Consider the following 27,449-nt stretch of genomic DNA (forward strand, 5'->3'; position numbering starts at 1 on the left):
ATGCTCACACTCATACATGCTCATACACACATGCTCACACTCATACATGCTCATACACACACTCATGCTCACACTCATACATGTTCATACACACATGCTCACACTCACACATGCTCACACTCATACATGCTCACACTCATACACACATGCTCACACTCATACATGCTCATACACACACACATGCTCACACACGCTCTCACACAAAAACACACACCCACGTGCACCTTGACACAATCCCGGGTCGAACGTCCACAGAACGTCCCGTAGACGTCCTCTCTGGGGGCACAAGGTGCATCCCAGACTCGGGTGCATGTTTCCCATGCGGGCAGACTCCTTTCTGAGCACCTGGTGAAGCCTGGCTCACAGGAGTCCAGCCGGCTCTCGGCGAGGCTCTGCCGTGGTACCCGCGTCGCCGTGTCCGGTACTCGTGGGCCGCGTTAGATTGTGGGTGGCCGGACCCTGTCGACCGCATGCGTTTGTTTCCATTTCCTTCTCGTCAGGTGCATGTGGCGCCCTGACCAGCCTTTGTCTTGTTGCTCTTCAGGCGGGCATGTACGAAGCAGTTAACGAGGTTTACAAAGTGCTCATTCCTATTCATGAAGCGAATCGGGACGCAAAGAAGCTGTCCGTCATTCATGGTAAACTCCAAGAGGCATTCAGCAAGATCGTCCATCAGGTGAGGGCGCCACGCCCGCCATGCCGTGAGCAGAGGGGAACGTTTGAGGGCAGCAGCAGGGCTGTGCACCCCTCCAGGGCCCCCGGCCGATTTCAGAGGCCTGGGCTGGGGCCAGAGCCCAGCTCATTCTCCGGTCCAGTATTCAGCCCTGAGAGCCCACTGGAGCCACAGCCACAGGGTGGGGACTGGAAAAACTCCTGGGCCTTTACACCATTTTTAATAGCTTGGGGCTTTAATTGCAAATTGCCTGGTTTGCCATATGCCTGCTAAAAAATCCAGCTTTCTGTGTTCAGTCGAGTTTCTCACGGAGCGATGTGAAAAGCTCACTCGGGCTTTTCCCAGTTTAAACGAACGCTGAGGAGCTTTTATTTTTTTAGGGTGTCAGTATTCCAATGGTCCTTTGCTTGCTTCTGTGCAAGTACGTGATAGATAACCTAGGCAGTCCCCAAGGGCTGGGGCCTTGAGCCCAGAGCAGCTCCTGAAGCCCTCCACAAGCCCTGGGAGGGTCCCCACAGACAAGGCAGGGGCCACTCCCAGAACTTGGCCAGAGCATCCCGGCCCTCCTGACCTCCACTCCCCTGCTGCTCCTTATGGGCTTCCTCTTGGGGGTCCCTGCCCAGTGCTGATCCTGCCCCGTGATTGGCCAGCTCAATCCTGTCTCTGCTGGGGGGCTGGGGAGTTCCCCTGATAATCAGCCCAGCCTGGAAGGCTGAGCCAGAACCCCTTGTGGTGAGACACAGACCCGCCCCAGAGCAGGCCCCGGGTCCGAGCTGGCCCATGTGCAAATGATGCCGTCCCAGTCGTGGGCACCACACTGTGTTCCTAAGAAACTTTCATAGCTTCATGTAAGACACAGTTGAACGGGGCGGTGATCTGAATGAGAGGCAGGTGGCTGGAAACTCAAAGTGGCCACAGCTGGCCGGGTGGGACCCCAGGCTTGCCCTCCCCCTCCCCCCCCCCCCCCCCCCTCCCCCCCCGGGGGGGGGGGGGGGGGGGGGGGGGCCGCGGGGGGGGAGGGGGGGGGGGGGGGGGGGGGGGGGGGGGGGGGGGCGGCGGCGGGGGGGGGGGGGGGCCCCCCCCCCCCCCCCCCCCCCCCCCCCCCCCCCCGGCTCTCCCGTCGGTAGAGGAGGGAGACAGGGAGAGCCGCAGTGGCTGAAAGGAGGCCCTGGGGGTGCTTGGGGAGGGAGATGCCAGACGGTCTGTGTGGTTCCTGACGCTTGTGGCTGACTTGGCCCGGACCCCAGGCTGGCTTGTCTGTGACGTGCCTTTTCTGCTTTTTATCACACAGAGCACGGGCTGGGAGGTAGGTACCACCTTAGCGAGGTAAAGCCGCTCCTAGATTGACCCGATTCCTCATGCCCGTGCTTGGCCCACATGTGCTAGCTGTGGGCCCTGTGTTGCTGTCTGCTCTTGACCTCATTCATTAACCAAAGACGTTGTTCAGAGCACCGTCCACTGTGGACCCTGACCCAAGGGCGGTCAAGGCCGTGCATGGAGAACGAGATGTGTCACTAATGAGATCCCTGGCGAATGAGCCCCGTGCCACCCCCTCATCTGTTTGCATCTTCCAAACGTTTCCTGTCGTCCGGCACAGAATATCTTCTTTGGTTAAGGCCATGTGGTGCCCCCCCCCCAGAGGTCGATTTATGGACGTTGTTCAGAGGCCCCAGACCCCAAGCAGCCACGCTGAGCCTGGTCCTGGGGAGAGTGGGTGACATACAGGGCCCCCTGACTCTCCCCGGCTTCTGGACACCTCAGTGGCAGGACAGGGCCCAGGGGCGTAGCCCAGTGTGACCTTACTCACTGTCGCGGTGACTGAAAAGCCACATGTCAATAAAACTCACTCTAGATTCTGTAGGGAAGCTAGCCCTTTAAAGGAGTTCAGTTACAGCACAGTGTTTCAGACGCCACTTAAAATGGGGAGTCAGAGACGGGGCTATGTGCTCTTCCCGTTACTCGAACGCACCCAGGTTTAGGACGAGGCAGCTGAAGAGTTTCCTGCAGCGTGGCCCTGATCACGCGGAGAGCTTCCGCTGCCTACAGAGGTGTCCTCCCCAGTGCCTCCCGTCTATGTTTCTTCCATATGAAGTGGCCGAGTTGTGGGTGAGGTCCCGGGCGTCCCCTCAGTCGGAGGCTTCCTCTGGTGTCTCTCCCCGAGAGCACTCGGCGTTAGCAGCTACCTTAGATCTGGGAGAGGGCCCGGAGAGCCTCTGAGCCGCCGCTGTGGCCGCGGCCTGATGCTAAATCGACCCCTGGCGTCACTCCTTGTCATTAGCTAGAGCGCTCACTGCGTGTCCCTGCATGCTCAGACGCCTCCGTCCTCGTGGTCCTGTCCTGTCCACTGCACTGCCCGCCTGTGCTGCACCGCTAGCTTTGCAGCTCCCAAGCTCTCTGCATGCTTGTCTTCTGCTTCATGAGTACTTTAATGGATGCTTGCATTTTTAAGTTTATTTGCTACCATTTGCTGCTTATTTGTTTTGGATTTTTCCTAATTAAAATACTTTCTGTTTTCTCTTCTCTTGCCCCTGGTTGCTGACCCTCCTCCCCACTTTTACTATTGTCTGTTGTGGTAAGTTCGTACTTTGTGAATATTTTTCTTTTTGACTCTGTGGAAGCCCCAGTGATTCCATTTTATCAAAGAGCTATGCCAATCCGTTGCCAAAAACTCAACCAGATTCGCTCCCTGGATTGACCTCCAGTGAGAGTCGTTCTAGCATCCAGATAGGCCAGCGTGAGCTGAGCGCTGGCTCCGGGAGGGGGCTGGAGCCGCCCCCTCTGCTCATTCCCCATCGTCCTCCTTGAATTGGTACAAATCGCTTTTTGAGTTGGCAAAGCTTTTTGGCTCTGTGTGTTCATGTATCCGAGATAACTCTTAAGACTTGACTCCTCGCAGTTCAGAACGGTGTTTCCTGTGCATAATAACCAATCCTGAGCTCTCCGGGAATCGCGATGGCTGCGATCTGCTCCTCCAAATCTGTACTGGCTACGCAGTCTTCACCTTCATCCTCTCTCCTCTGAGCCCTATTATTTTCCTCAAAATAATAGAAAAGAAAATGCATTTTAACCGCGCCTTTTCTTGTTGCCTGCATTTGTTGCCTTTGTTTCAAAGACATGAGCTTCCGAGGCATTTGAGTTTTTTCTGAAGTTCAGTGTGGACAACCATGGCATGTGTGTGATGTGTTTGCCAGTGTGATTTTTTTTTTCAGTTGTTAATGTGAACTGGACTGATTTTCTAGTGGGATATGTACAGAGGTTTGTGTCTTTCTCCTGTGACTGGTAGATAAGACCATGTCCAGATTTTCAAATTAACCTCCAATTTTTAGAGAGCGCAACACCTAAATGTGGACAGCAGACATTCAGCCAGACACTTTTTTCTCATTTCTTGGGAAAAGAGTATGTATTTCTTTGAAGAGAATGCCCTCACTTGTGCAGAAGGCAGGGGCCTGGGTTGGTGACTGCTCGGTCCAGGAGGTGGTCAAGGGAGAGAGTGGGACTGACCATAGAGTGAGGGTCCTGAGAGACGGCCAGCCCTCTCCCTGTCATACTGGACCGGGAAGGATGGTGCCTGGCCTTCCTGCTGATATGCTGCAGCGGTGTTAGGAGAGTGACGTTAGCTTCAGATTCAGATGACGAGGGACCCCTGAATCTTGCAGACAAGCTAGGAGGCCCATCTCCACTGTGATGTGTCTGAAAGATCCTTTTTTTCCAGTGTTGTCATTCTCGAGAATCCCGATTCTCTCTCCTGTTTTACTCTGTGACCTGAGTCTCCCTGTCCCAAAGTGCTGCCACCCGCTGCCCTGTTATAAGAATGACTTTGGCAGCAGCACCTCCCTGGTGGGAGGGCCCAGCCTCTGTGGAGTCTTGTCTCCCTCGAGGAGAAGGCCTTCCTGCATGTGGAGTCACCTCCACACGTCTAGGCCACCTTATCCTTTGCAGAGTGGGGCTTATATCATTGACTTCTGGAGCTCCCTGGTGGTCAGTGACAGTCCTGAGGTCCCCCTGGCCCTTGTCTTCCCTGTTGGCCCAGGAGAGTGGCCTTGGAAGCCCAGGCTGCAGCAGTGAGACCAGTGAGCCTTAGGCAATGCCTTGCTCTGGCCTGGGCTGATTTGTTTCTTAGGAAGCCCATGATCCGTGTCTGTGTGGCACAGGTGCCCTAGTCAGCTGGTGCCTCTCACTGGCTGGTCTGGCAGCGTTCAGAGTCAAAGACAGAAACACAATTCAATTCCCATTCCATGTTTTAGAGGAAAGCTACTTCTTCATTCTCCCAGAAATGTTTGTGGTGAACTGTGGTTCCCCTCGGGCCTGGACTCCTGCCAGCATTCCTGAGGGGTCCTGAGCCTGGCCCCCCTCAGCAGTGACTGACACAGCCTGGGCCCTGGTGCCTTAGACCTTGAGGCACAGCCTCCACGTCAGTCCTGATCAGGCCCTGGCCCTGAACCGTCCCCCACCCCTGTAGAGTTCAAGCCCTGTTTGTGGAACAAGCCTGGGCCACTGGGACGTTTACCTGTGGGCAGTCCTGAAAATGATGCTCACAGACTCTCAGGCCTAATTAGCACTTGCTTAAGTCTGGACGAGTCTGCCAAGCTGTCAGTCAAGCCTTGACACACAGGTCACTGTTTTCTGAGGAGTGGCCGCTCAGCCTGGCCATGCAAGAGCCTGCTCCCCCGCCCGGTCAGATCTGGCCCTAGCATAGCCCTGCTTGGGCTCCCCGCGGTACAGCCCGCCTGGCCTCCATGCTCTCAGTCCCTAGGAGCTGAGCTGCCATGGGCTGCACTTCCCTCCTTCGTGTCCCGGGATGGGAGCAGAGAGCTACAGAACACAGAAACGGCGTGAGCCACACCTGCAACTTTTCTGGCCTAGGGAAGGGAGTGAGCACTTGGGTGGGGCCTGCTGGATGCCCAGTGTGGGCTCAAGGCACATCTGCCTCCTGGACCCTTTTGCCAGTGCTGTTGTTAAGGAGCCAGAGCAGACAGAGCTTCAGCAGCTTGGGGGCATTGGGAAAGAGCTCCAGGCTTGGCGTGAGGATCCAGTGGATTAATAATCGCAGAGTGCTTAGCACCAGTAAGCACCACAACAATGCTGGCTGTTTCCAGCTATTTCCCAGGTCCCACAGGTAGTCAGTGTCTGAGGCTGGATTTGAACTTGGATCTTCCTGAGTCCAATCCCACATGCTTGCCTCCCACTGAGCAGACTTCCTCTGCCAATATCAGGCATCGCCATGTAGCCTCAGAGAGTGCCCTGGGGCTCTGCCTCACATCTGGCTCAGGGTCCCACTGAGGCCCGGGGGCCAGGCCATTCTGACCACAGGACCGGCTTTCTGTGTGCGAGCTTTGCCCCTCTCTGTGCCTGCAGGAGCCCTGGCTGGGCCGAGCCCTTCCTCCAGATGCGCAGCCCCTCTGGGGGGAGCAGGGACTCAAGGAGAGTCAGACCCTCCAGCTGGATTCCTCTGCTCCTGCCTCCCACCTTGTTGAGTCCTTTCATCCTTGAAGATGATGGGATGTGATGCCCCCAGAACAAAACGGCCCTGTCGGCTCAAAGCAGCCCCTCGGCCATCCTGATGTGGCCACCAGGCTATGATCCCTAAGTAAATGTCCCACCAGCCTCCCCACTGTGTTCTGCACAGCCCCTGCCCTCCAGGGGTGGACAATCCGAGGAGGGGAGGGCAGAGAGGAGCCGAGCCGCCTCCTTGGGGGGGGCATCATCTGCCATCCTTCCTCCTTCTTTGGCCCAGGATTTCCCCTTCCTCCATCTGCCCCCATCGGTACATTGACCTGTCTTCACAGAACTTCCTCCCATCTCTTCCTCTGGCACAGAAGCTTTGTGTGGCCTTCAACCACACTGTGCGTGGTACCTGGGAGGTTCTCAGAAAGACCCAAGTCTGTGTCCTGACCTCAGGCACCTTCTACCTATGTGACCATGGGCCAGTCACTTTTCTCATCTGTAAAATGGGGACAGTAAGAACCATATCATCAAGCCTGAAGCAGGAGCGAGCTCACAGAAACATCAAAAGCAATTTTTTCAAAGGATTGTGTCTTTCTTCTTGTCTTTAGAAGCTGAGTCAGGGAGAGAGGACGGTGCTTGGGATTGTGTGGGAAAGATGAGGGGAAAGTGCAGGATGTCTCCCTGTGGGCTTCCCATCCGTGCTCATGTACAGGGAGAGTGGACCCTTAGCCAGCAGAAGACCAGAGGAGTGTTACTGAAGAAGACAGATGTCCTTTCATGGGGGGATTGCCCCACAGAGGTCCAGGGGGGTCCCAACTCACACAAGGGCCCAGCCAAGCAGCATCAGAGGCTGGTGCCCAAGGAAAGGGGCTGGAGCTTGGAGGAGGAGCCTGGACCTGGTGCTCACCGATGAGGACCCCGGGCAGCTGGCATATAGTGGAAGTGACCAATTCGTCTTTAATTCTGTGATAAAGAAAAGTAGAGACTTCGGAGTTGTGTGGGCCCCTGGAGGTGGACAGACATGAAGCACCTGCAGCTGTCTCCATGATCGAGGACACCCAAACCCCAAAACCAGCTGTCCATTACCCAGCTCCTAGGGCACTGCCCAACACCCTGTGAGCGCTGGGGCTTCCTCAGCCTCCCCAAGGCCCTGACAGACACCCAGCTCCAGGCAGACAGCACTGGGGCATTGTCATATGATGCAGGAGGGCAAGGGCTATGTCCTGTGCTTGGGCTTGAAACCTCCAGCCCCAGACAGGACGTTGTGTGTGGATAGGAAGAGGGAGCAGCCTGCCTAGCCCCCCGCTAGGACAGGCCTGTGGAAGGAGGGTGAGAGGCCCTGACATCCAGCCCCAGGGACTCGCCGACGGCGAGAGGGGAGGGAGTCAGAAAGGGAGTGGTGGTGTCTGCCCCAGTCGGGTGAGGACTTTTTTCCCAGGAGGAATGGGCAGACGAGAACAATTTGTTCCAACGGCCACAGTGCAATGGAGTGCTTAGAGATCGTTCAGACAGAAGACACCAAAGTCATCCTCTGTGTCCAGTCATCCTGACTTTTGTCCTGCTGCTGGACTTCGATGACTGGAAGAGAGGGACTGATGACTCTGTATGGCTGTGCCCCCTTCAGTCCAGCTCAGAGGCGAGTTATGACATCACCTGTGTTGTTGCAGGTCTTCAGAAAGGAAAGCCAGACTACAGTGACATTGTTTAGTTAACTGACAGACTGGTTAGTCAGGAACCACAGTTTAAAGAGGACTCTAAAAGGCTAAAGCCTGTGCAGGGAATTAAACCCAGGAGGGTGAGGGTTCTGGAAGTCCTGGTGTGTGAGGCCTGGTCCTGGAGAGCCATAGCAGCCCTGTATTTAACAAGGCTATACGTGTATAATCACGTTCCTAGAGAGACAAAGCGGAGACAGAGGCGCGTTCTTTGGACATTTGAAGGACCGTGTGATGTTGTGTAGAAAGGTTCAGTTTCTTGTTTGGGGCTCTAGGGAGCAGAACTGAGACCCCAGGGCTGAGTGGTGGGAAGCCAGACAGCCAGAACTCAGCAAGATTCTCAGTTGGGTCCCTCAGTGGTTGGTGTGAAGAATCCCTGGCAGACTCTCTTTCCCTACCTGTCTCCTTTGATGCCTCCTTTATCTCAAGGGCCTTCACCAGACCTTTCTTGTGCTTCCTCCAGCCAAAAATTGCCTGGCCTATATTTTGTATTAGGCAGCCAGGTGGTACAGTAATTAGAGCATGGGCTCAGAGTCAGGGAGACCTGAGTGCACATCCAGCCTCAGACACTTGCTAGCTGTGCCACCCTGGGCAGGTCTTTGGACCTTTCCCCCGTCTGCCTCAGTTTCCTCATCTGCAGAATGAACTCGAGAAGGAAATGGCCAACCCCTCCAGTGTCTGCCAAGAAAACCAAGTGGAGTCGCCAAGAATTAGACGTAACTGAAAAGCCACCGCCATTCTATGTGGGTCTTGCCTCCCCCGCAGCATGTCACCATGAGATTTGTTTGTGTCTTATCATCTGCAGTGTCCGGCTCGTGGGCTCCTAAGAATGCCTGCTGAAGTGCTCAGGGATGCTGATGAAGACACTCCGATGTCATGGCGCCAGACGGTCTCTATGGCCGTTGTCAACTCCTAATTTTTAGTTAATGTTTTGAATGACTTTGATTCGACCTGAAGGGAAGGAGAGTTTTTCTCCTCCTCGTTTAGATTGTGCAAGTCATTTTTTTTGTGTTTGATTAGGTTTTTTTCCCCATTATCAAACACTGATTGTCCTTTCCATCCCATTTCCCCTTGAAATAAAAAGCAAAACTCCTAACGAGTGAGCACAGTCAGACACAGCCATCCCTCCGCTGGCCGCGTCCAAACACACGTCTCATTCTGGGTGTTAGTTCATTGTCAGCAGGGGGCAGCTTTCTTTATCGCTGATGCTTTGGAGTCTTGATTGTTCATTATATCGATTCAAGGTCTTCAGTCTTTTACGTTTTTCTTCGTTACCGTGTTGATGGTATGAAGTTCATCGTTTTCTTGGTTCTCCCTACTTCCTTCTGCATTGGTTCATGCAAATCTTCTCAGGTTTTCTCTAAAACTGTCCTTTTCTTCATTGTATATAATACAGTTATATTCTGTTATGGTCACATGCCATGCTTTGGGTTCAGTCATTCCCAAGTAATGGGCATCCCCTCAGCTTCCAGCTGTTTGCTGTACAAAAAGAGCTGCTGTACATATGTGTGCTTGTAGTAGGTGTATGTGTGTGTGTGTGTTTTCTATGCATGTATATGAGAATAGAAGGGGTTTGGGGTTTGTTTGTTTGGTTTTTTTGCTTTTTGGAGGGCAGTTGGGGTTAAGTGACTTGCCCAAAGTCACATGGCTAGTAAGTGTCAAGTGTCTGAGGCCAGATTTGAACTCAGGTCCTCCTGACTCCAGGGCCAGTGCTCTATTCACTGCACCACCTAGCTGTCCCATGGAAGAGGTTTTTAGGTGACTCCTTGAATATCTCTTAGATTTTGAAATGCCAATACTGTTAGCAGATGTTTTTTGTTTTTTTAACCAGGAAAGTCAGTTGATTTCTAGTTTATAATTAGTTCCATTAGACCCAGAGAGATGTTTCTATCCATAGTAAAGCAGGGTAGGTGTTTATGTATTTTATTTGAGTTCACCACCCCTTTGCAGTAGGAAATGTTAAGATTGCAGTCAGTTCCACACGTATGCACCAAGCCTCTGAGCAGGGGACACAGAGCCCAAAAGGAACCATCCCAGGAGGAAGATGTTAGCATGGGTCAGTACAACTTCACACTCAGCTCTCCAGGCATTTACCTGAAGTATTAAACAGCACAGGTCAAGGGCTTTCCAAGACAGCTTCTGGTCCAGCCTGGTTCTTCCTGATCTCAGAACTAAGCCCAGCAGCACTGGCAGAGAGGCAGGCAGGCCTTGGCTGCCGGCAGCCAAGCTGTCCAAAGGTAGAAGGGGTGGGCTGCCTTTGTGACTGGTGGCGTCCTCCAGAATCAATGTCTTCATGTAAAAACTGTGTAATGCCTCATCCAGGGTGTGTTAAAGGGCTCTCCTGGTCAGGTCCATATTGGCCTGGAACAGTGTGTACCCTGGCCTCCTTTGGCAGTCCACTGAAACCTAGAGCCCCTTTTCAGAATAATGAGTGTGTGCATGTTTTCACTTACAATTGAAAGAAATGCTAGATTTCAGTGAATATAAAGATATTATCTCCCCCCATTCAAGTTCATGGAATGTCCATAAGCCTAGCCATGGACTCCAGGTTGAGAACCCCAGGTTTGAAGAGGCGCCATGATTCCGGCCCCCTCTGAGGTCGTGAGGCCAGTGGAAGGTGCCCTGCAGACCGTTAGTTGGGGTTCCACATCTTCTCCACATCCCTTATATTGTGTGCCATTTTTCATGACCCTCCAACCTGGTCTTTGGAGAATAAGAATGAGAGTATGAGAGTGAGATGTGGATTCCACGTCCACACAGTTAGCAGGTGTCTCCGTAGGCATATTAGCCCAAATCCCTTCCAGTGCAGCTGAAGCGGGGAGGTGTTCCTGGGGGGGGCACAAAGCCCTTCAATCCTTATTTTTTTGACTGACTGCATTTTGGATTTTCCATGGTTTTTGTGAGAATAAAAGTGAACTTGTCAAAGTTTCTTCCTAAATAAACTTGTGGGGGTTGCACACATTGGATAGTTTTTGGTCTTTAGAAAATTAAACCAACTTTCCCTTAGAATGTGATTTTCTTATTGGCCTTTTGGCCTCACATTCCTCTTCCAAGCCCATTTTTGTGGGCAGAGAGGCTCTCCAAAGGGCTCTTGGTATTGTCTAAGACAGATGGTGTAAGAAACACACGCGTCACTGTTGTTTTATAGACTGATGTCATTGCTGTGACGCCTACATGAGAGGCACCTTCAGCTAGAAAGGAATGGCATTCCCATGTGATCTGTGCCCCGCGTGCTAATGCCTTAAAAACGCTTATCGCGTGGTCATTGAGCAGTTTGGGCAGAATATTATGTTGTTCTCTATTTTAAATCCTTTCTTAATATTAAAAAAAATTACCAAGTCACTTGGCCTGTAGAATTTTCCATCTTGTAAACTTGCACTGATGTATTTTGTGAATAGAAGCCCGTTAGCTGCGGTGTGGGTGTAATGTACCGCGTAGAATAGCTTCGGTGTTGAGATGTACGCGCTGTCTTCACCTAGGATGGCAAGCGGATGTTCGGAACCTATTTCCGTGTGGGTTTTTATGGGACCAAGTTTGGGGACTTGGATGAGCAGGAGTTCGTGTATAAAGAGCCGGCGATAACCAAGCTCGCCGAGATCTCGCACAGACTGGAGGTGAGTGCTCACATGCTTTGGCTGGTGGTGTTCCTGCTAGTCTCTTGTTGCCATCCTGAGTGTCCCGCCTGGATTTTATCTTAATAAACCAGTGCTGGCAAATGGCCAAGCTGCGGCTCAGAGGTCAGGGTGCCTGGGAGCCCCTTCATGGCTTTCCTCAGGCGCATTTTAGCGCCATTTAGAATACCAACTAATCACACTAATTCCATTTGTCAGAAGATATTCAAACCAGTTTCCCACACGGTTATTTCTGTGCCCCTCAGGGGTGTGTATTACCTGTATTTTATAGATAACAGGTAATGAAGAGCAGAGAAATTAAATTGGATCAGAACCCAATTCTGCCAGTTACTGGAGCAGTGCCCTTTCTGTTAGATGCCCATAGTTCCCAGAGTCATACTCCCTAACTTGAAATCAGCCAGCAAACCATTGAAAGCCCTTGGCTTACCCAGAGAGCAGCTCACCTGGGAAAAATCTGACCTGCACATTTTGACCTTTGTTGACTCATCAGCAGTCAGTATTTGGCTAATATCCCCTTTCAAATTTTTACTATACTTTATATGATCTCTATCTTTCTGAGCCAATAAAAATCAGACCTTAGGTATCAAAGAAATTAAATGTGACCTACCCTTCCTTCCTGTTCCCTTATTGTTTGGTTTTCTTGAAAGTCTGCATTGAAGACTGTATGTATATTTTCTAAATGCATATGCTTGTGTTCTTTTGCTTTTTATAAACTGGCAAAAAAGAAAATTTGGGAATTTGAACAGTCAGTGTTAAGTTTCAGGGTTTGTTTTGTTGGCATGTGAAACATGATTTTTAAAAATTATTCACATGACCATTTTACACATTAAAGCTGTCAAAATGCTCGTGTCTCTAAGCTCTCTTCACAACAGTGCTTTTTTCACCTTTTAATTTTGTGTGAAATGGAGCCTTCATGTGAAATTTTTTCTCTTGATTTTAGGGGTTTTATGGAGAAAGATTTGGAGAGGATGTAGTCGAAGTAATCAAAGATTCTAACCCTGTGGACAAGTGCAAATTAGATCCAAATAAGGTACAGTGATGGTGGGTAGCCATGAACCATAATGACACCTTGGAGATGCACCCTGACTTTTTTTTTTTTTGAGGGCAATTGGGGTTAAGAGACTTGCCCAAGGTCACACGGCTAGTAAGTGTTAAGTGTCTGAGGCTAGATTTGAACTCAGGTCCTCCTGACTCCAGGGCCAGTGCTCTATTCACTGTGCCACCTAGCCACCCCTGCCCTGTCTTCTTTGGGAGAAGTCAGATTGGTGAGGACACGCATGGCATTGAAGTAACTAAGGAGGTCTCTCTTCTCTTAGGCGTACATCCAGATCACCTATGTGGAACCATACTTTGACACATATGAAATGAAGGACAGAATCACATACTTTGATAAAAACTATAATCTTCGACGTTTCCTGTACTGCACCCCCTTCACGTTAGATGGCCGTGCCCACGGGGAGCTTCATGAGCAGTTCAAACGCAAGACCGTCCTCACCACATCCCACGCCTTTCCGTACATTAAGACCAGGATCAACGTCATTCACAAGGAGGAGGTGAGGCTGGTGGCCAGGCAGGGGGCAGGTTTTGGAAGACGAAGAGACAGGGCTGGCTGTGCCCCTCCTTGCCAGCCCTCAGCCAACAGGTGCTTTTTGCCTAGAGGCGTAACCACGGTTTAGAAATAAAGGACGAGGCTGGACCTCTTGGATAGAAATGCATTAATTTCCATTAACTTCATTAATTCATTCATTTTAATGAAATTCCTTCACTGGCTCTGTGCTAGTCTGATGGATGCTGTTTCTCTTAGATCATACTGACACCCATTGAGGTTGCTATTGAAGACATGCAGAAGAAGACCCAGGAGCTGGCCTTTGCCACGCACCAGGACCCAGCAGACCCCAAGATGCTCCAAATGGTCCTCCAAGGGTCCGTAGGCACCACCGTGAACCAGGTAAGGCCACATGAGGAAAAGCTGTGCTGCTTGGCGTCGCCTGGAGCACAACTGCTTGGCAGTGATCTTTTTAGGCGGAAGCACTTAAAAATGTCCAAATGGATTGAGGCCATCACTGGGCAACCCTTGCAGAGATACAGATTGCAGCCACCTTCACCTGCCCGTACTGGACAACCCTTGCCCAGGGATGCCTGCCCATCACTCTGGGGCTTCCCCAAATGGGGCCTGCCCGTCCGTTGGCCCTTCTCTCTCACTGTGTGGCCAGCCCACCCTTCCCTATTTTCTCTGATGATGCCCAGGCTCCAGTTTTCCCTGGTCCCTTGGTGGCACTATGCACGGGTGGTCTTCCCCTGCCACCAAGGGCCTGCCTCTCCATTCGCTCTGAGCCATACTTGTGAATTGACTGAAAACTGTAGCGTTGTGTGCCACTCTGAGCCCAGCAGAACAAATCGGCTTCATAAAAGGATCTGTTCTGTAAAACTTGGACTCCGGCAAAAGCCTGCCCTGAAGGACCGGGGAGGCCATGTGTGACCTTGAGGCCGCAGGTTCCCCACCCCGACTCTAGTAAATAGAAACTACAGGCCCATGGACCAGCAGATACAACACTGATGCAAAGGCATATGGGGCGTTGGAGCAGGGAGCTCCTGCCTGTTATCCCAAACAGAGGTGACCCCCCCATCCACCCCAGCTAGGCAGTACAGGCCCTGCCCCCAGGTATGGCCAGGCCCCAAGCGGATGCTGGGAAATGGAGCCCTGTTTGATTCTGTCCTGCAGTCCCTGTAAGGCAGTCACAGCAGGCGGCCGGCAGTTTGGGAAGGGCAGAGGCGGCCGGGCCTTTTGGGCCCCACCTGCCCTCACTCAGGGGCTCTTTCTTTTGCAGGGACCCTTGGAGGTCGCCCAGGTTTTCCTGTCTGAAATACCCCATGACCCCAAGCTCTTCAGACACCACAACAAGCTCCGTCTTTGCTTCAAAGATTTTACCAAAAGGTACTTGGCAGGTCTTTCCCCAGAAGTCGGCAGGGCTGGACGTTCGGCTAGGTGGGCGCGCTCCCTGCCCGGGCCCTCCTGCGACTGGCAGGGCCCCAAGCTGTGTCTGTGTGGCCGGTGTGAATGCAAGTCTAGACGGTCTGCGTGCTGAGCCCTAGCGTCCCAGTGAGGCCAGAGCAGACCCCGGCCTGCCCGCCTGCCCGCCCTGACAGTCTTGTCTCGCAGGTGTGAGGATGCCCTGAGGAAGAACAAGAGTTTGATTGGGCCAGACCAGAAGGAGTACCAGAGGGAGCTGGAGCGGAACTACCACCGGCTCAAGGAGGCCCTGCAGCCGCTCATCAGCAGGAAGATCCCGCAGCTGTACAAGGCCCTCCTGCCCAGCGCGGTCCACAGGTGGGGTGGGGCGGGCCGCGGGGGGGGTGGGGGGCGGGGGGGGGGGGGGTGGCGGGGGGGGGGGGGGGGGGGGGGCCATCCCTGCTTACACTCTCCTTGGGAAACAGCGGCCACGCCCGCAGTGTTGAGTTAGCAGGTGTCAGCCCAGACAGAGCCACTGGGAGGGATGCGGGCAGGGGTGGCCCCTGGAGACCCTCCCACTTTTGATTCTGATCCCCTTTCCTCGTTTCCCCACAGAGATTCCTTCAGCAGGATGAGCCTGCGCAAAGTGGAGCTCTAGGGAGGCCAGGGCGCCCGGTTCTTGAAAAGAAGCCGCATGATGGGCGGAGAGAGCCCGGGGCTTGGTCTGGACAGCGCGCCTGCCTGTCCTCCTGGGTCAGGACAGTGTGGATGCTCACTGCCCTCCGGGCCGGGGAGAGGCCACGAGCTTCTCTAAAGCCATGGCTGTGATTCAGAGGCACATGCGATGCTTTTACCGTTATTTATAGCGTACCTAATGTTAAATTTATTTACATTACGTCCATAGAGTTAATTTATATCAGGAGTTTTTCCAGATGCTTTTTTGAACCATTTTAATGTAGTAATGTTTATTTTAAAGGTACTTATTAAATATGTGGATGTTTTCACTTATTTTATTCTGATGTGAACGTTCCCATTTGGTGGCAGATAAAGAACGGATTCATAGCTGTTGCTTCCAAAGTTATTGAGATGAGAATTGTGACTGATGACCGTATAGGGCTAAACAGGACCAGCAGAACTGTCTGGAGAGAGATAATTGGAGCTTATTAGTGAGATGGAGATGCTGTAGGGGACAGTTGCCTAGTCCAAACTTGTGCCCTCTGATTGTCCGGAGGCCTGGTGGCCATTGACCGCTTCTGCTGAGGAGCAAAAGGACCCAGCCATGATACACACACACGGGGACGTCATCTGTGACAGAGAACTCCTGGGGATTCCCCTGTGGCGAGGCCTTTGTCCCACGTGATGGCAAGGGGCTGTGGCCGGGAGGGTCTGGAGCCTCCGAAGCCTCTGCTGGTTCAGGCGTCTGGCTTCAGGGTATTTATTTCCAGACAGTCAGCAATGAGCCAAACCCCAGTGCCAGTGTTCTCTAGGGTACCAGTCACCCCGAGGGAGCATCAGGTCATTTGGACATGATGGTGAAATGGTGCTGGATATATTTTCAGAATCTGTCCTGCCTAGGGGCATCTAGGTGGCCCAGTGAGTAGAGCACCTAACCTACCCTGGAATCAGGAGGACCTGAGTTCAAATCCAGCCTCAGATGCTTAACACAAAAACTAGCCGTGTGATGTTGAGCAAGTCACTTAACCCCAATTGCCCTGCCTTCCCCCTCCAAAAAGAAAAAAAAAAAAGAATCTGTCCTGCCTGTTACTTAAAGAAAAATCACACCTCTGGCTGCGCTGGCAGCTTGAAAAGATTTTCTAGGGAGAAATTGATTATTGTCAGGAAGAACCAGTGAAGGTGTCATTTGTGAGTTCCCAGTTTATCCAGACTTAAGCCTTTTGCAGGAAAGAAACACGTGTCTGGACTGAGAACACATTGGAGTGTCTGGAGGATTGTGTGGTAGCCTGTATCTGAATGGATTTGTTCACTGACCCCAGGGCAGCAGGTCTTTCTTCTGTCTAGGAGTGAGCAAATGTTTCAGCAACATGACTTCTCTCTGCTGGTGATGCCAGAACAAGGAGCCAGATTCTATAAAACGTGTCTAAAAGGGCAAAACCATCTTGAACCGACTTCCAGGGTAGCAGGGCTGCTGACTGGCACCCAAGCTCCTACAGCCACTCAGATCTGGGCTTGAGGGGAAGAGATGACTTGTGGAAGGCAGGGCCAGGATGCTGGTAGCAGCTAACATTTCCAGGGTGCTTTCTGGGTCTGGCACTGAGCTCAGCAGGGATTCTTACAGATAAGGAAGCTGAGGCAGAAGTGTTGTGACTTGCCCAGGGGCCCATGGCTAGGAAGTGAACAAGGCTGGATTTGAACTTGGATCCTCCTGACTCCAGGCCCAGCACACCTTCCCACTGAACCATCAGCTGCCAAGCTTTGTCATTTCCCTCATCCACCAAGTAAGTAGGGCTCTGAGGTGCCACCCATCTGATCTGAGTGGAAGGCTGACAAACCCCACACCCTCTGCCTGCTGCCAGGACTGGATCCGAGCAGTCCTAGCAGCTCCCGGAGCCCAGCTGCATTGCTGTCCCCTAGGATGGGCCACTCACTGAGACTGCTGAAAACTTCCTTTATCTGTGATGGGGAAGGAGGGAAAGGAGTGGAGAAGAGGTGGAGGCAGCCTGGGCCCATGGATGTTGAGGCCCCTTCTCATTGGACCCTCAGGATGCCTTCCCATAAGTACGCTCCCTGGAAAGCCTGGCCAGCCTCTCCTCCCCATCTGCCTTCTCTAAACTGATCTGAGCTAAAGCTTTCATTTCTCCTGACTTAATGCCTCTGAAGTCTACCTTCAGATTCAAGCCAGTCCCTTCACATAGGGGACCTTTGCCTTAAGGGAAAAAGAAACCTTAAAACATTCCACCCTGAGGATTTGCTAACTTTTTGTTACTGAAAAAAGGCCTTACCCAGTCTTCAGACAGCACATTACTTTGTATTGCGGTTATTATGCAGTCCCTGTTCATTTTGGCTAAATCAACAGCACAGCAAAACCCAAAAAAAATCACATGCAATCTTAGGCAGCCTTAATAATACCCAGAATAAAAGTCAGGGCTTGCAGCAGCACCTCCCCAGACTACTGGGCCCACCTCCAGATACCACCTTCCAGAAGGTAAATTTGGGGCACAAGCAATGGTGCGGGGACAGTACCTTTCCTGTGTTGAATCGAGAGATGTTTGAGCTGGAAAGGACTGTAGACAGAGCCAAAGCTGTCTTTGATTGTTTGAAGGGTAACATGGGAGAAAGGAAAAGACTTTGTTCTTAGTGCCCCCCTCCCTCCTCCCCAAAAAAACTCGGACCACCACAGGGGTACTTCTGGTGAAGCTAATCTTGGAGCTTAATAAAGGTGGGCTGGGTCACAAGTGGTGGGAGCCTCTGAGGCCTGTTGGGCACAGAGCTGAGGTGACCACTTGTTAGGGTGAGTGTTCACCAAGTGGTTTTTTACTATTGCTTGGGCAGTAATCCCCCAGCCTGGGTACTCAGCAGATGGAAGAGGGGGTGACACTTAGGCCCAGCTTAATACTTTTAACAAGCAGTGACCTTATAGAAATCATTTCACTCTCGTCTGTTTCCTTATCTGTAAAACCAATTATCTACCAGGTCTTATAGTCCCGGTATCTTCCAATGTTTGTTAAAATAGTAGGCACTCCCTCTGTCATACTTGGGCCCTCCTCTTCCTTCTGATAGAAATTATGGATAGTTCAAATTAACTCTGAAACTTAATACACAAACATGCTACAAAAATAATCACTTCTTTAAGATGTTAAATATTAAAATGTACTAAGGGACAATTTAAAAATAATTTTTCTCAGGAGACAGTTTAGATCATGACTGTTAATAAGCAATGTCCAAATAAAGCTCTAAAGATTTTGCCATTTATGATGGTCTTCTCCAATTAGGAAGCTTTACTTTTAATACATTTAAAAGTTTATGCAGATAAATCTCAGTTGTGGTCAAATACCTTGTTTGACTATTCATTCCGTCAAGTCACGAGTAATGTTGAATTGACCACTTGGCTTGTTCCCAATGCTAATGAGTAAGGCCTCCCCATTTTTCATGTAAAATGTTACCATAAAATAAACCGCGTCTGTCCTCAATTATTCTTTAAGGGCTGGTAAAGCTTGCATATTACTTTTCATACGAGAAAATAATGTTGTAAAGGTAATTATGAATGTTTATTCCACATATGTACACAAATTCTGTTCTTGAAAAGAAACCAGATGCTTTAGGGTAGAAAGCTGTAAGTACAAAACTTTAGTGCGTTTGTATACATAGTTGCTAAGCATTTTAAACTGAATGCCCTCCCTGCTTTAAAAAAAAAAAACAAAAAACCCTAAAGGTCATTACTTCTAAATTTTTATATCCTATTTACAAATTATATAGCAATATGACTATGAAGAAATACACACTACTCTTGTCCAAACCTAGACTGATCTGCTAAAGTACAAAATCATAATCATAAATATATATATATATCTATGAAATCCTTCCTAAGGTAGTGATGGGCAAGGATGCTGTCCAAGGGCTTCTGAGATGCACCTTCCAAAGTGATCCAAGGCACAGAATTCACGCCAGTGTGAACATGCAAGTTCTAGAATCTGTGTGTCTTAACAGCCTGCAAGGATTCTGCTTCATAACTTTGTTATAAAACTAAATGCAACAAGGTGGCTGCCTCCTAATTTACAAAACCACACAATCTATAAACATTTTGGCAGTAGATATAATTATTCCAAAATATGGAAAATACAAATACAGCACTTTATTTTTAAAAGCCAATACAAGAGACAGGTGTAAAACTTCCTTTAAAAAGTATTTAAATAGCTCTATTTGGACAAATTGTTCCAGAACCTACACAGGTTTGTCCTTAGAAGCTAATGTATTGCTAGTCTCCAGCAGAGTGGTTAGTGAACATGGAAAATGAACTCTAAAAATTAACTGGGTTTTCAGTCATTCAGATTTCACTATTCATACAAAAACTAGAGACCAGTAATAACCCAGGAGCTTCCACAGGCCAATGAGTCACTACCTCAAGGAGTCTTTGCTGTCGATCTCTGTTTCTATACACAAGGAGAACATGCTCACTCAACAATCTTCTTATAAAACAGTAAGTAAGGAGTAGACGTGGAAGATGCCGCAGGGGAAAGCGAGTTCAGAAAGTCTTTTTCCTCTGTCACCTTCACCTCGGAATCGTCGAAGAGCAGCCACTTGCCCTCATACTCTTTCAGGCTCTGGATCACATCAGACACTTTGCTTTCTAGCCCATTTGCGTTCGCGTCTGTCTGGCCGTTGGGCTCCTTGCTTCTGCCCAGCTCCTGGGTCCCGTTTGTGCTGCTGGACTCAGGGTTTCTGTTTTCAGCCAAGGCCCCGATAACCTTCTCTGGATTGGATGCTCGGTGGCTGCTGCAGAACTCATAGTCCGGCCTACTCTTCTGGCCCCCAAGAAGGCCAACAGCTTCCACACTTTTTTTGCTCAGGACTTTGCTGGGCTGTGCATTCCCACTGACTCGGAAGGACACTTCGTCATCATAATCTTCAGCAAGGGCCTTGGTGTCATCCTCGGTCAGCGGGTCGGGCTTAGCCATCTCGTACATTTGGTCCACCACAAAGTTCTCCGTATCGAGTTCCAGACTGTTCAGATCAGTGACTTTAACAGAGGCAGTGTAGTGCCCACTGCTGATGGTGATCCCACTATGCATGACCACTGCGAACAGTCCATAGCTGTCATTGGTTGGCTTGGTGCTCCACTCTTCCAGGGACAACTTCAGGGGCGTCAACAGGGGAGTGTTGATCTTGGAGAGTCCTCCACCGTAACAATCAAACCTGCCAAAGAAAAAGCATGCCGTGTAATATTCATCATATGGACAAAAAATAGTTCATATGGTGCCTCTTTGGAGTACGAAATGACAAACTACTTGAATAAGCATTTTAGCAAATGGATTCATGACAAATTCATGTCTGAGGACAAATTAAGAATTTGGTCTGTGGGGGCAGCTGGGTGGCGCAGTGAATAGAGCACCGGCCCTGGAGTCAGGAGGACTTGAGTTCAAATCCGGCCTCAGACACGTAGCACAAAAACTAGCTGTGTGACCTTGGGTAAGTCACTTAACCCCAATTGCCCTCCCCCCCCCCCCAAAAAAAAAAAGAAGAAGAATCTGGTCTGCCTCCCAAGTGCCGAGGATGATGTAATGGAGAGACATTTGTCCTTTACGTGATCTCTGGACCTTTGACTCATATTCCATGTACACTATGGGGAAAAACAGTCCCCATTTGTGAAAAGCCTCCTCACCTCTCCCCTGGCTCCCCCGATAATGGTGGCAGCCCGCAGAGTTGGAATGCTGTGGAGCACGTGCTAGAACGTTTGGGGCAGCTTTTGATCAAACTGTCTGATACTCACTCCAAGCCAGTGGCTGCAAAACACTTCAAGTGGATGGTTATCACCTCAGGCATCTTGTCAAAAAGGAGGCTTCTTTCTGCCTCTGTGTAATGATGGCAATTCTCACAGAAGTATTTGTCCTCGCCCACGATCCTCTCCACAGAGGCAAACTGCGAGATGGCCCACTTCAGGCTCTTGAGCTCTGTCTTGGGCTCTGGAGAAACTGCACAAGACAATCAGGGTTGGTCACTCACACATCGCTTCTTGGGTACACTGACAAGGTCACAGAAAACGAGCACTAAAGGAAAGGAAGGACTTCCTTAGGCTAATGGGGTGGGGGGCCTTCTAGTCTATATTCGTTGATAGTAAGAAATGACTCTTGAAAGGTAAATATTCTGTTACATATGTAGCACAACCTATAACATCACACATGCCAGATTTGATAAATTTCCAAAATCAAATCAAGAAAAGGCACCCAACATGCTTTTAAAGTGGAAGGTGGTTGAAAACCATTAAAACAAGGGGGAGAATGAAAAAAGTAACTCGCCATCCACTTGGGAGACCTAAAAAGGGCTGAAAGCAAAGAGTCCCCCAAAGTCAACCTGTATTAGCTTTTCTAGAGAAGAATCCAAAAATCTCTTGCTTCCCCCCAAACAATGCTTCTAATACCCCACTTAAAACACAGAAGACAGTGTTATTCCACAGGGACAGCGTTACACGGGGGCATCAGTTACTATCTGAGCAGGGCTTCCCACTCTTCAGATATGTTATACTGATAAAATGACACTAGGCAGGGGGACCCCGTCCATGGGACACCAGGACACCTCTGGGTGGGGAGCCTGGTTTACGTGCATGCTGGAACGGGCAGCTCGTTCCGAGTTACACATTCCTAGACTGCCTTTTTCCAGCCAACAGCAAAGCGTGGCTGGCTTTGCTGATGTTGTTCATCATACTCACTCTCTGAACTCTCCTGAACCTTGGAAAATTCCTCCTCTTGGACTGGGACGCTGATGTCTTGGAAGTCTTCTCTCCTCTCTGTTAAACTCTCACACTCTAAGCACCGGGTTCTCAACACCAGCTGGCCCTGGAATAATTTCTCCACCAGCTCGAAACAAACTTGTTCCATCCCTACAAAGAAGGTGAAACTCAGACTCAAACACCGGCCCAAGAACTCCTGCTGCTCAGCCCCAGCCTGACATTTCATCAACTATCTTAATGAGCTACATAAGCAAACCTCAACTGAACCTGTCTTTTTCAGGCCCATAGTTAAGCAGACAGCCTGGAAGAAATGCTACATATTGAACCCTGCTTTCCTTTTCTCCTAGGACAAATTCCCAAAGACTTGGCTTTCCTTGCCTTGAAGGCACATCTACAGAAAATCAGGGCAACTCAAGCAGTATCTCTGAAGGCCCTTTTTAACTGACTAGGCAACAGGGTCCAGGTGGCACTACCAGCACAATGGCTGGCTCACCCGACTACAGTACTTATTTTTCCTAGAGCCCTATGGCAGCAGCCAAAAGTAATTAAAGCTCTGAAACTGTTCGTTTTCTCATAGGATTTTATTGTATTAAGAGATGCCTAGATAAACACAACCAAGACATGAGCCCATGGTGCTGAGTTTGCTGCCATAGCCTTTAAAACACTGCCTCCAAATCTTCCTGCCTTAAACTCTCCCCCAGCCAGGGCTGCTCACCCTACCCCAAGTGCCTGAGGCTGTGCCCACCCAAGGAGGGTGAAGCTGCACTCTGTAGCTGGTGGATCCCGAGAAGGTGTCAGTACTGACCTTTCTTTCTCAAAGACTGCATTTCTTTGTCCTCCACACTCTTCTCTGGGGGTGCAGGTTCCTCAGAGTCGTCTCTGAAGTCTCCCTCAGTGTCCCCTTTTGGGTCCTCCTCACAACCGCCATCAGTTTCTTTCCAAGGTCCTTTGGGTCCTGAGTGTGTGGTGATTTTCCCCAGACTGCAGAACTTGGAAAGGATGCTGGGCTGCTTGGCAGTGGGTTTCAGCCAGTTTAGTTTCAGCCTTGACTTCTTGTGGTTCAGCCGGACACAGTCTCCACTGCCGGCACCTCTGGGCATCGCCTCAGGAGAATTTTCCAAGCGAGCGTCCCCAGCGGCTTTTCTCTTGGACCGGGTCTGCCTCTGGTTCTCTTCCAATGCTGCTGGCTCCTTGGAAAGCTTAGACTTCTTCTTGGGATTCCCCACTTCACTCTCACTTTTCCTTTTCCCATTTCCCTTTGGGAACCTGTCCTTCCCTTCCCCATCCTCCTCAATGGTGTTGGCTTCACTGCCTTCCCTGGGAGGAAGAGGCTTCTCCTCCAGTGGGGGAGGCGACGCTTCTGCTGGCACAGTTCTCAGCTCTTCCTTCTTTAGCAGCTGACACGTCTCCTGAATGTTTCCCAAGATGCACTGCAGCACCTCCTGAGCATCGTGCTGCAGGTAGCCTTCGTACATAGGGTTCAGCTCCCTGCAAAGAAGGAGCTGTCACTCAAATGGCTGTCACTGTTCTAACACACACACAACTCCATTCTTTCCATTGAAAATAGCACCGTCACCCGCTGACATTGACAACATCCTTACACATTTCCCTCCTGTTATGGTGCATCTCCTTTTAATGGCCAAAGAAACATCACAACCAAGACTCCCCAAGTACCAGACTGGCAAATAAGCAGGGGAAGCAAGGAAGAGCCAGCCACTAAAAACGTTGGGATTTAACAATAAGGGTCATTCTCTTTTAATCAGTGTGGAAGGGCACCTAGCCTCTAGTGTTTTTCCCCTTCCACTGTTCAGGAAGCACACAACTGAAGTTGATGCTTTTTAAAATTTCAGAAAGCTATTCAATAAACAGTAAGAACCTAGCAATTATTGTTGTCATTAGGTCATTTCAGTCACGTCCAAATATCTGTGATCCCATTTGGGGTTTTCTCAGCAAAGACACTCGAGTGGTTTGCGAAAAGTCTGGCAGACTGTGTAAAGTGACTTGCCCAGTGTCTGAGGCTGGATCTGGACTAAGGGATGAGTCTTTCTGACTACACCGAACCACCGATACATTGCTTTTCGCTGTGGGGGTGGGCGGGGTTTGCACCCAAGAGTGTCCAGAGGGCTGGATCTGGAGCACATGCTTAACACACACTGCAGCTCACTGCGCTCCCCAGGTCAAGAGAACATTTAAATTTCATCCTGGGCTGTACCTGAGAGTGTTAAGTAGCCGCCTTGGCTGAGTAGCAAGTTCATCTGTATATTTCTCTGGGTTCAAAAGAAAATTGGCCTGAAGTTGTTCAACCGAAATTATTAAAGACTGTAAGCTGCATATTAATTCATAGCTTGCCAGGTTGTCTTCTTTGCAATTTCCCTGCAAGAAATAAGACATAAACCAATCTGCTATCTATGAATACGAGGATTTTCCCCTTCTCTTTATTTCTTCCTCTTGAAGCAACTAAATGTGGATAAAATTTGGATCAAACATCCAAAATGAAGTATTTTGAAGAAGCCATCTCTCAGAGCTCTACTTCTTGCAGAAGCCAAAATAAAATGAGGACAAGTTCTGAAAACCAAGGAATTCGCTTTACCTTTCATCTCAATGGCAAGCTACAACTCCTCCACACAGCTACATCTTTTCCTGCTTCCCACAGAAAGTTTTCAATGGGGTCCTTCAGACCACGTGCATGGCAGCGGGCTTCAGAGCCAGGAGGACCAAGGAAGTCCACACTCCAGATAAGCTGCGCTGCCTTACTCCCCGGCAGCTCAGACCGGGATGTCAGAATCACACTGCCCACTTTCGCCGGCTGCGCACAAAGCTGCATCTCCGCGGGGCACTGGGCTTTCGTGCCAAGGCGGCCGCCCCCTCCTGCCCCGCCCACCGCGCGCCGCTCACCTTCTCCGGCCCCGGGCTGGCCTCCTCCTTCGCGGCTTCCTTCCTCCGAGTAATGACGTCAAACAAGTGTTTCACTCCAGTCTTAAATCCGGGGCAGAAGTAGAGCACCTGCGCCGAGGGCGGGCAGGCCTTCCGTCACCTGCGCCCCGCCCCTTCCTGCCCCGCCCCCGCGCGGCCCCGCCCGGCCCCGCCCTCACCTGCAGGACACTGTTCAGGTAGCAGGTGTTGCCCAGGTTGTTGAGCCCCACGAAGGGCAGCAGGTTCTCCCGCTTCTCGCAGCCGAGGGGCGAGGGCTGCGCGGCGGCCGCGGGCACCACCTGGTCCCTGGGGGGGGGGGGAGGCGCAGACGGGGGGCCCGCCCGCCCCTCCCCCCCCCGCCCCCGCCCCCGCCCCCCCCCCCCCCACTCCGGGCCCCGCCGGGACACGCACACGTCCGGCCCCGCGCAGTCCCCGCCACGCTCCTCGGCCTCAGGCGCCTCGGCGAAGTCCAAGGCGCGCTTCGCCTCCTTCTTCTGGAAGAACTTGAGCGACAAGCGGCTCTTCTTGGGGCTGCCGCGGGCCGCCGCGCCCTGGCTCTCGCTCGGCGCCACCCCGGGCATCTCTCTCCGTCACCCGCTGCACCTGCAGGGCGCCCACAGGTCACGACCCCGCCCGCGGCGCTCCCCCCCCCCACGTGGGGGGCGGGGCTAGCACTCCCAGCGGCGCCCCCGCCCCTCCCCGGCAGCGGCCTCCTCGACTGGGGGAGGGGCGGCCGCCGGCCTCAGTTTCCCCGCGGGGCCCGCGCGCTTACTGGCTCATGGCAGCGACCGCCGGCGCGGCTCCATCCCCGGGGCGGGGCCGGGCGGGGGTCCGGGGCCCCGGGCGGGGCGGAGGTCCGCGGCTCGGGAGGCTCGGCGGGGTCCGGACGCGGCCGCCGCCGGCGCAGACTTGGCGCGTTTTCCGCAGCGCCAGGACCTCCCCCCCCCACCCCCCCCCCCCCGCCGGGCGCCGCGACCCTGCCAGGCGCCGCTCGGAAACGCCGGGGCGGGCTCCGCGGCCTCGGGCCCCGGCAGGCCCAGCCCAGCCCTGCCGCCGCCGCTAGCCCCCGCGACGCGCCCAGGCTCCGGGGCCGGCTCGAACGGCGGCTGCCCCCGGGCACCTAACGGGCGGCTGGGCGGTTTCGAAGGGCGCAGGCGGCGGCTCGGGCAGCTCGCGGGGAGGGGGGGGGGGGGGTCCTCGCTGGGCGCGCGCGTGCCGGCCGAGGCCTGGCCGCCGGGATCGAGCCGCCAAAGCTCTCGCGGGCACTCGCTCTCCCCGCCCCCACCGGCTCTGAGCGCGCGGGACGAAGGGGAAACGTACGGGTCGGGAGACGGCCCAGAGCGCAGGGAGGCGGGGAGGAGCTCCCTGGTGGACTGAGCCTGCCGCCAATTACTGAAACCGGCCAATCCGCGACAGAAAGTGAACTCCGGCGCGGCCCCGAGCAGCCAATTGTAGAGGTGTTGGGCAGGAGCGGAGGGGCGGTGCGGTACGGTGTTAACCAATCAAGGCGGAGAGGCCTTTGGAAACATACCAAAGGCGCCGCGCGCCCCGCCCCCTGGCGTTCTAGTTCCTCGATTTCTTCGCCCCGGCATCGGGCTCTGGGGGCGGTGCCTCCCAGTGGGCGCGGGCTAGGACTGGCTAGTTCTGAGCCATGAGCCTCGGACTGAGGGAGAGATGCAGAGAAGAAGGGGAAGGGAGGGAACGTTGGCCCTGGCGTCCCCCTAGCTATCCCCTCCCCACTTCCGTTACCGGGGAAACCAGATTTCAAATAAAACGGCAGCCGAGCCGCGTGCCTCCCCGCAAGGACGGTGGCCGAGCGGGGGCGGGGCTTAGCCTGGGCGGAAGCGGAAGGGGGCGTGCTGTCTGGGGCTCTTCTTAGCAGTTCCGGCTTTTCCCCAGACCGAACTCCCTTACTTGCCCCGGAAGCTTCCACTGTTCCTTTCGGAATAAAATGCCGGCCTGGCCGTTCGTCGGGCCGCTGGGAGGTCTGGGAGGGAGGGGGGCCTCACGGAGGCCGCTGGCAGCTAGTAGTTTCCCCTCCCCCCATTAGACTGTAAGCGCCCTGTAGTCAGGCCCTATCTGCCCCGCCCGGGCACGTGGACCGTTTGTGCTGGGCTTCGGCCACACTCGGACACCTTGCACCTTGACCCCGACTTAGTGACGTCACCTCTTAGAGAAGGAAGTACCGCCTCTGACCCAGCAGGCGCTTAATAAATGCTTGGGAGCTGTCGACCCTTGAGGGCACGGGGCGGTGCCACAGGGAGGGGGAGCCTATTTCTGTGCTCCCCGGGCGGGCAGCGGGAGGGGCCCCGTGAGGTGGGGACGGGGCAAGGGGTCAGGAGACAGAAGTGCAGGCCCTGGAAGCCCATGAGAGGAGTGACAGCCTGGGAAGCCGGGTGGGCAAGCGAGCTAGTGCATTGTTGGTGCAGCTGTGCTTGAGCGCGACCATTTTGGAGACGGAGGCGGCTTAGGCAAAAGAAGTAACAAAAATGCTGCCACCGAGATCCTGCTGCTAGGCCTCTGTCCCCAGGAGACCGCTGGTTTTTTGTTTTGTTTTCTGGGGTTTTTTGCTTTTTGGAGGGGGGAAGGTAGGGCAAAGTTACATGACTTGCCCAAGATCACACAGCTAGTCTTTTTGTGTAAAGCATCAGAGGTCGGATTTGAACTTGAGTCCTCCCGGCTCCAGAGCCGGTGCTCTGTTCACTGGGCTGCCCAGCCGCCC

General features: G+C 52.3%; 2 protein-coding genes across 7 annotated transcripts in view; one reads left to right on the forward strand and one right to left on the reverse strand.

Annotated features, from left to right (window-relative positions):
* LOC138165277 (dedicator of cytokinesis protein 7-like) overlaps positions 1–18,872 on the forward strand; it is a 327,550-nt gene extending 308,678 nt beyond the window's left edge. For 2 of the 5 annotated variants that reach the window (XM_069093434.1, XM_069093430.1), the window contains 9 exons: positions 545–676; positions 1,965–1,979; positions 11,310–11,444; positions 12,403–12,492; positions 12,779–13,015; positions 13,267–13,410; positions 14,291–14,397; positions 14,623–14,790; positions 15,028–18,872. In XM_069093434.1, coding sequence (XP_068949535.1) covers positions 545–676; positions 1,965–1,979; positions 11,310–11,444; positions 12,403–12,492; positions 12,779–13,015; positions 13,267–13,410; positions 14,291–14,397; positions 14,623–14,790; positions 15,028–15,070 — 1,071 coding nt within the window. In that variant the 3' untranslated portion in view covers positions 15,071–18,872. Of the gene's footprint in view, positions 1–544; positions 677–1,964; positions 1,980–3,250; positions 3,632–11,309; positions 11,445–12,402; positions 12,493–12,778; positions 13,016–13,266; positions 13,411–14,290; positions 14,398–14,622; positions 14,791–15,027 lie in introns of those variants that run through there. The other 3 variants (XM_069093431.1, XM_069093432.1, XM_069093433.1) reach the window with 3 other exon arrangements.
* Positions 18,612–25,596, reverse strand: LOC138165278 (ubiquitin carboxyl-terminal hydrolase 1-like). 2 transcript variants are annotated; one of them, XM_069093435.1, is made up of 9 exons: positions 25,500–25,594; positions 25,139–25,330; positions 24,907–25,033; positions 24,710–24,817; positions 24,027–24,187; positions 22,620–23,302; positions 21,794–21,964; positions 20,858–21,059; positions 18,612–20,283 (listed from the first exon to the last, which is right to left on the reverse strand). In XM_069093435.1, the coding sequence occupies exons 2-9, from the start codon at positions 25,306–25,308 to the stop codon at positions 19,542–19,544; spliced, it is 2,364 nt and encodes a 787-aa protein (XP_068949536.1). In that variant the 5' UTR covers positions 25,309–25,330; positions 25,500–25,594; the 3' UTR covers positions 18,612–19,541. The 2 variants fall into 2 exon arrangements, with proteins under 2 accessions (XP_068949536.1, XP_068949537.1); XM_069093436.1 differs by lacking the exon at positions 24,710–24,817 and having other exon boundaries at positions 25,500–25,596.
* Between the last annotated feature and the right edge of the window lie 1,853 nt (positions 25,597–27,449).

The sequence above is a fragment of the Petaurus breviceps genome, unplaced genomic scaffold (genome assembly GCF_028583685.1).
Source record: "Petaurus breviceps papuanus isolate PSGF00001 unplaced genomic scaffold, PetGlider_PUasm1.0 208, whole genome shotgun sequence".
Classification (NCBI taxonomy): domain Eukaryota; kingdom Metazoa; phylum Chordata; class Mammalia; order Diprotodontia; family Petauridae; genus Petaurus; species Petaurus breviceps.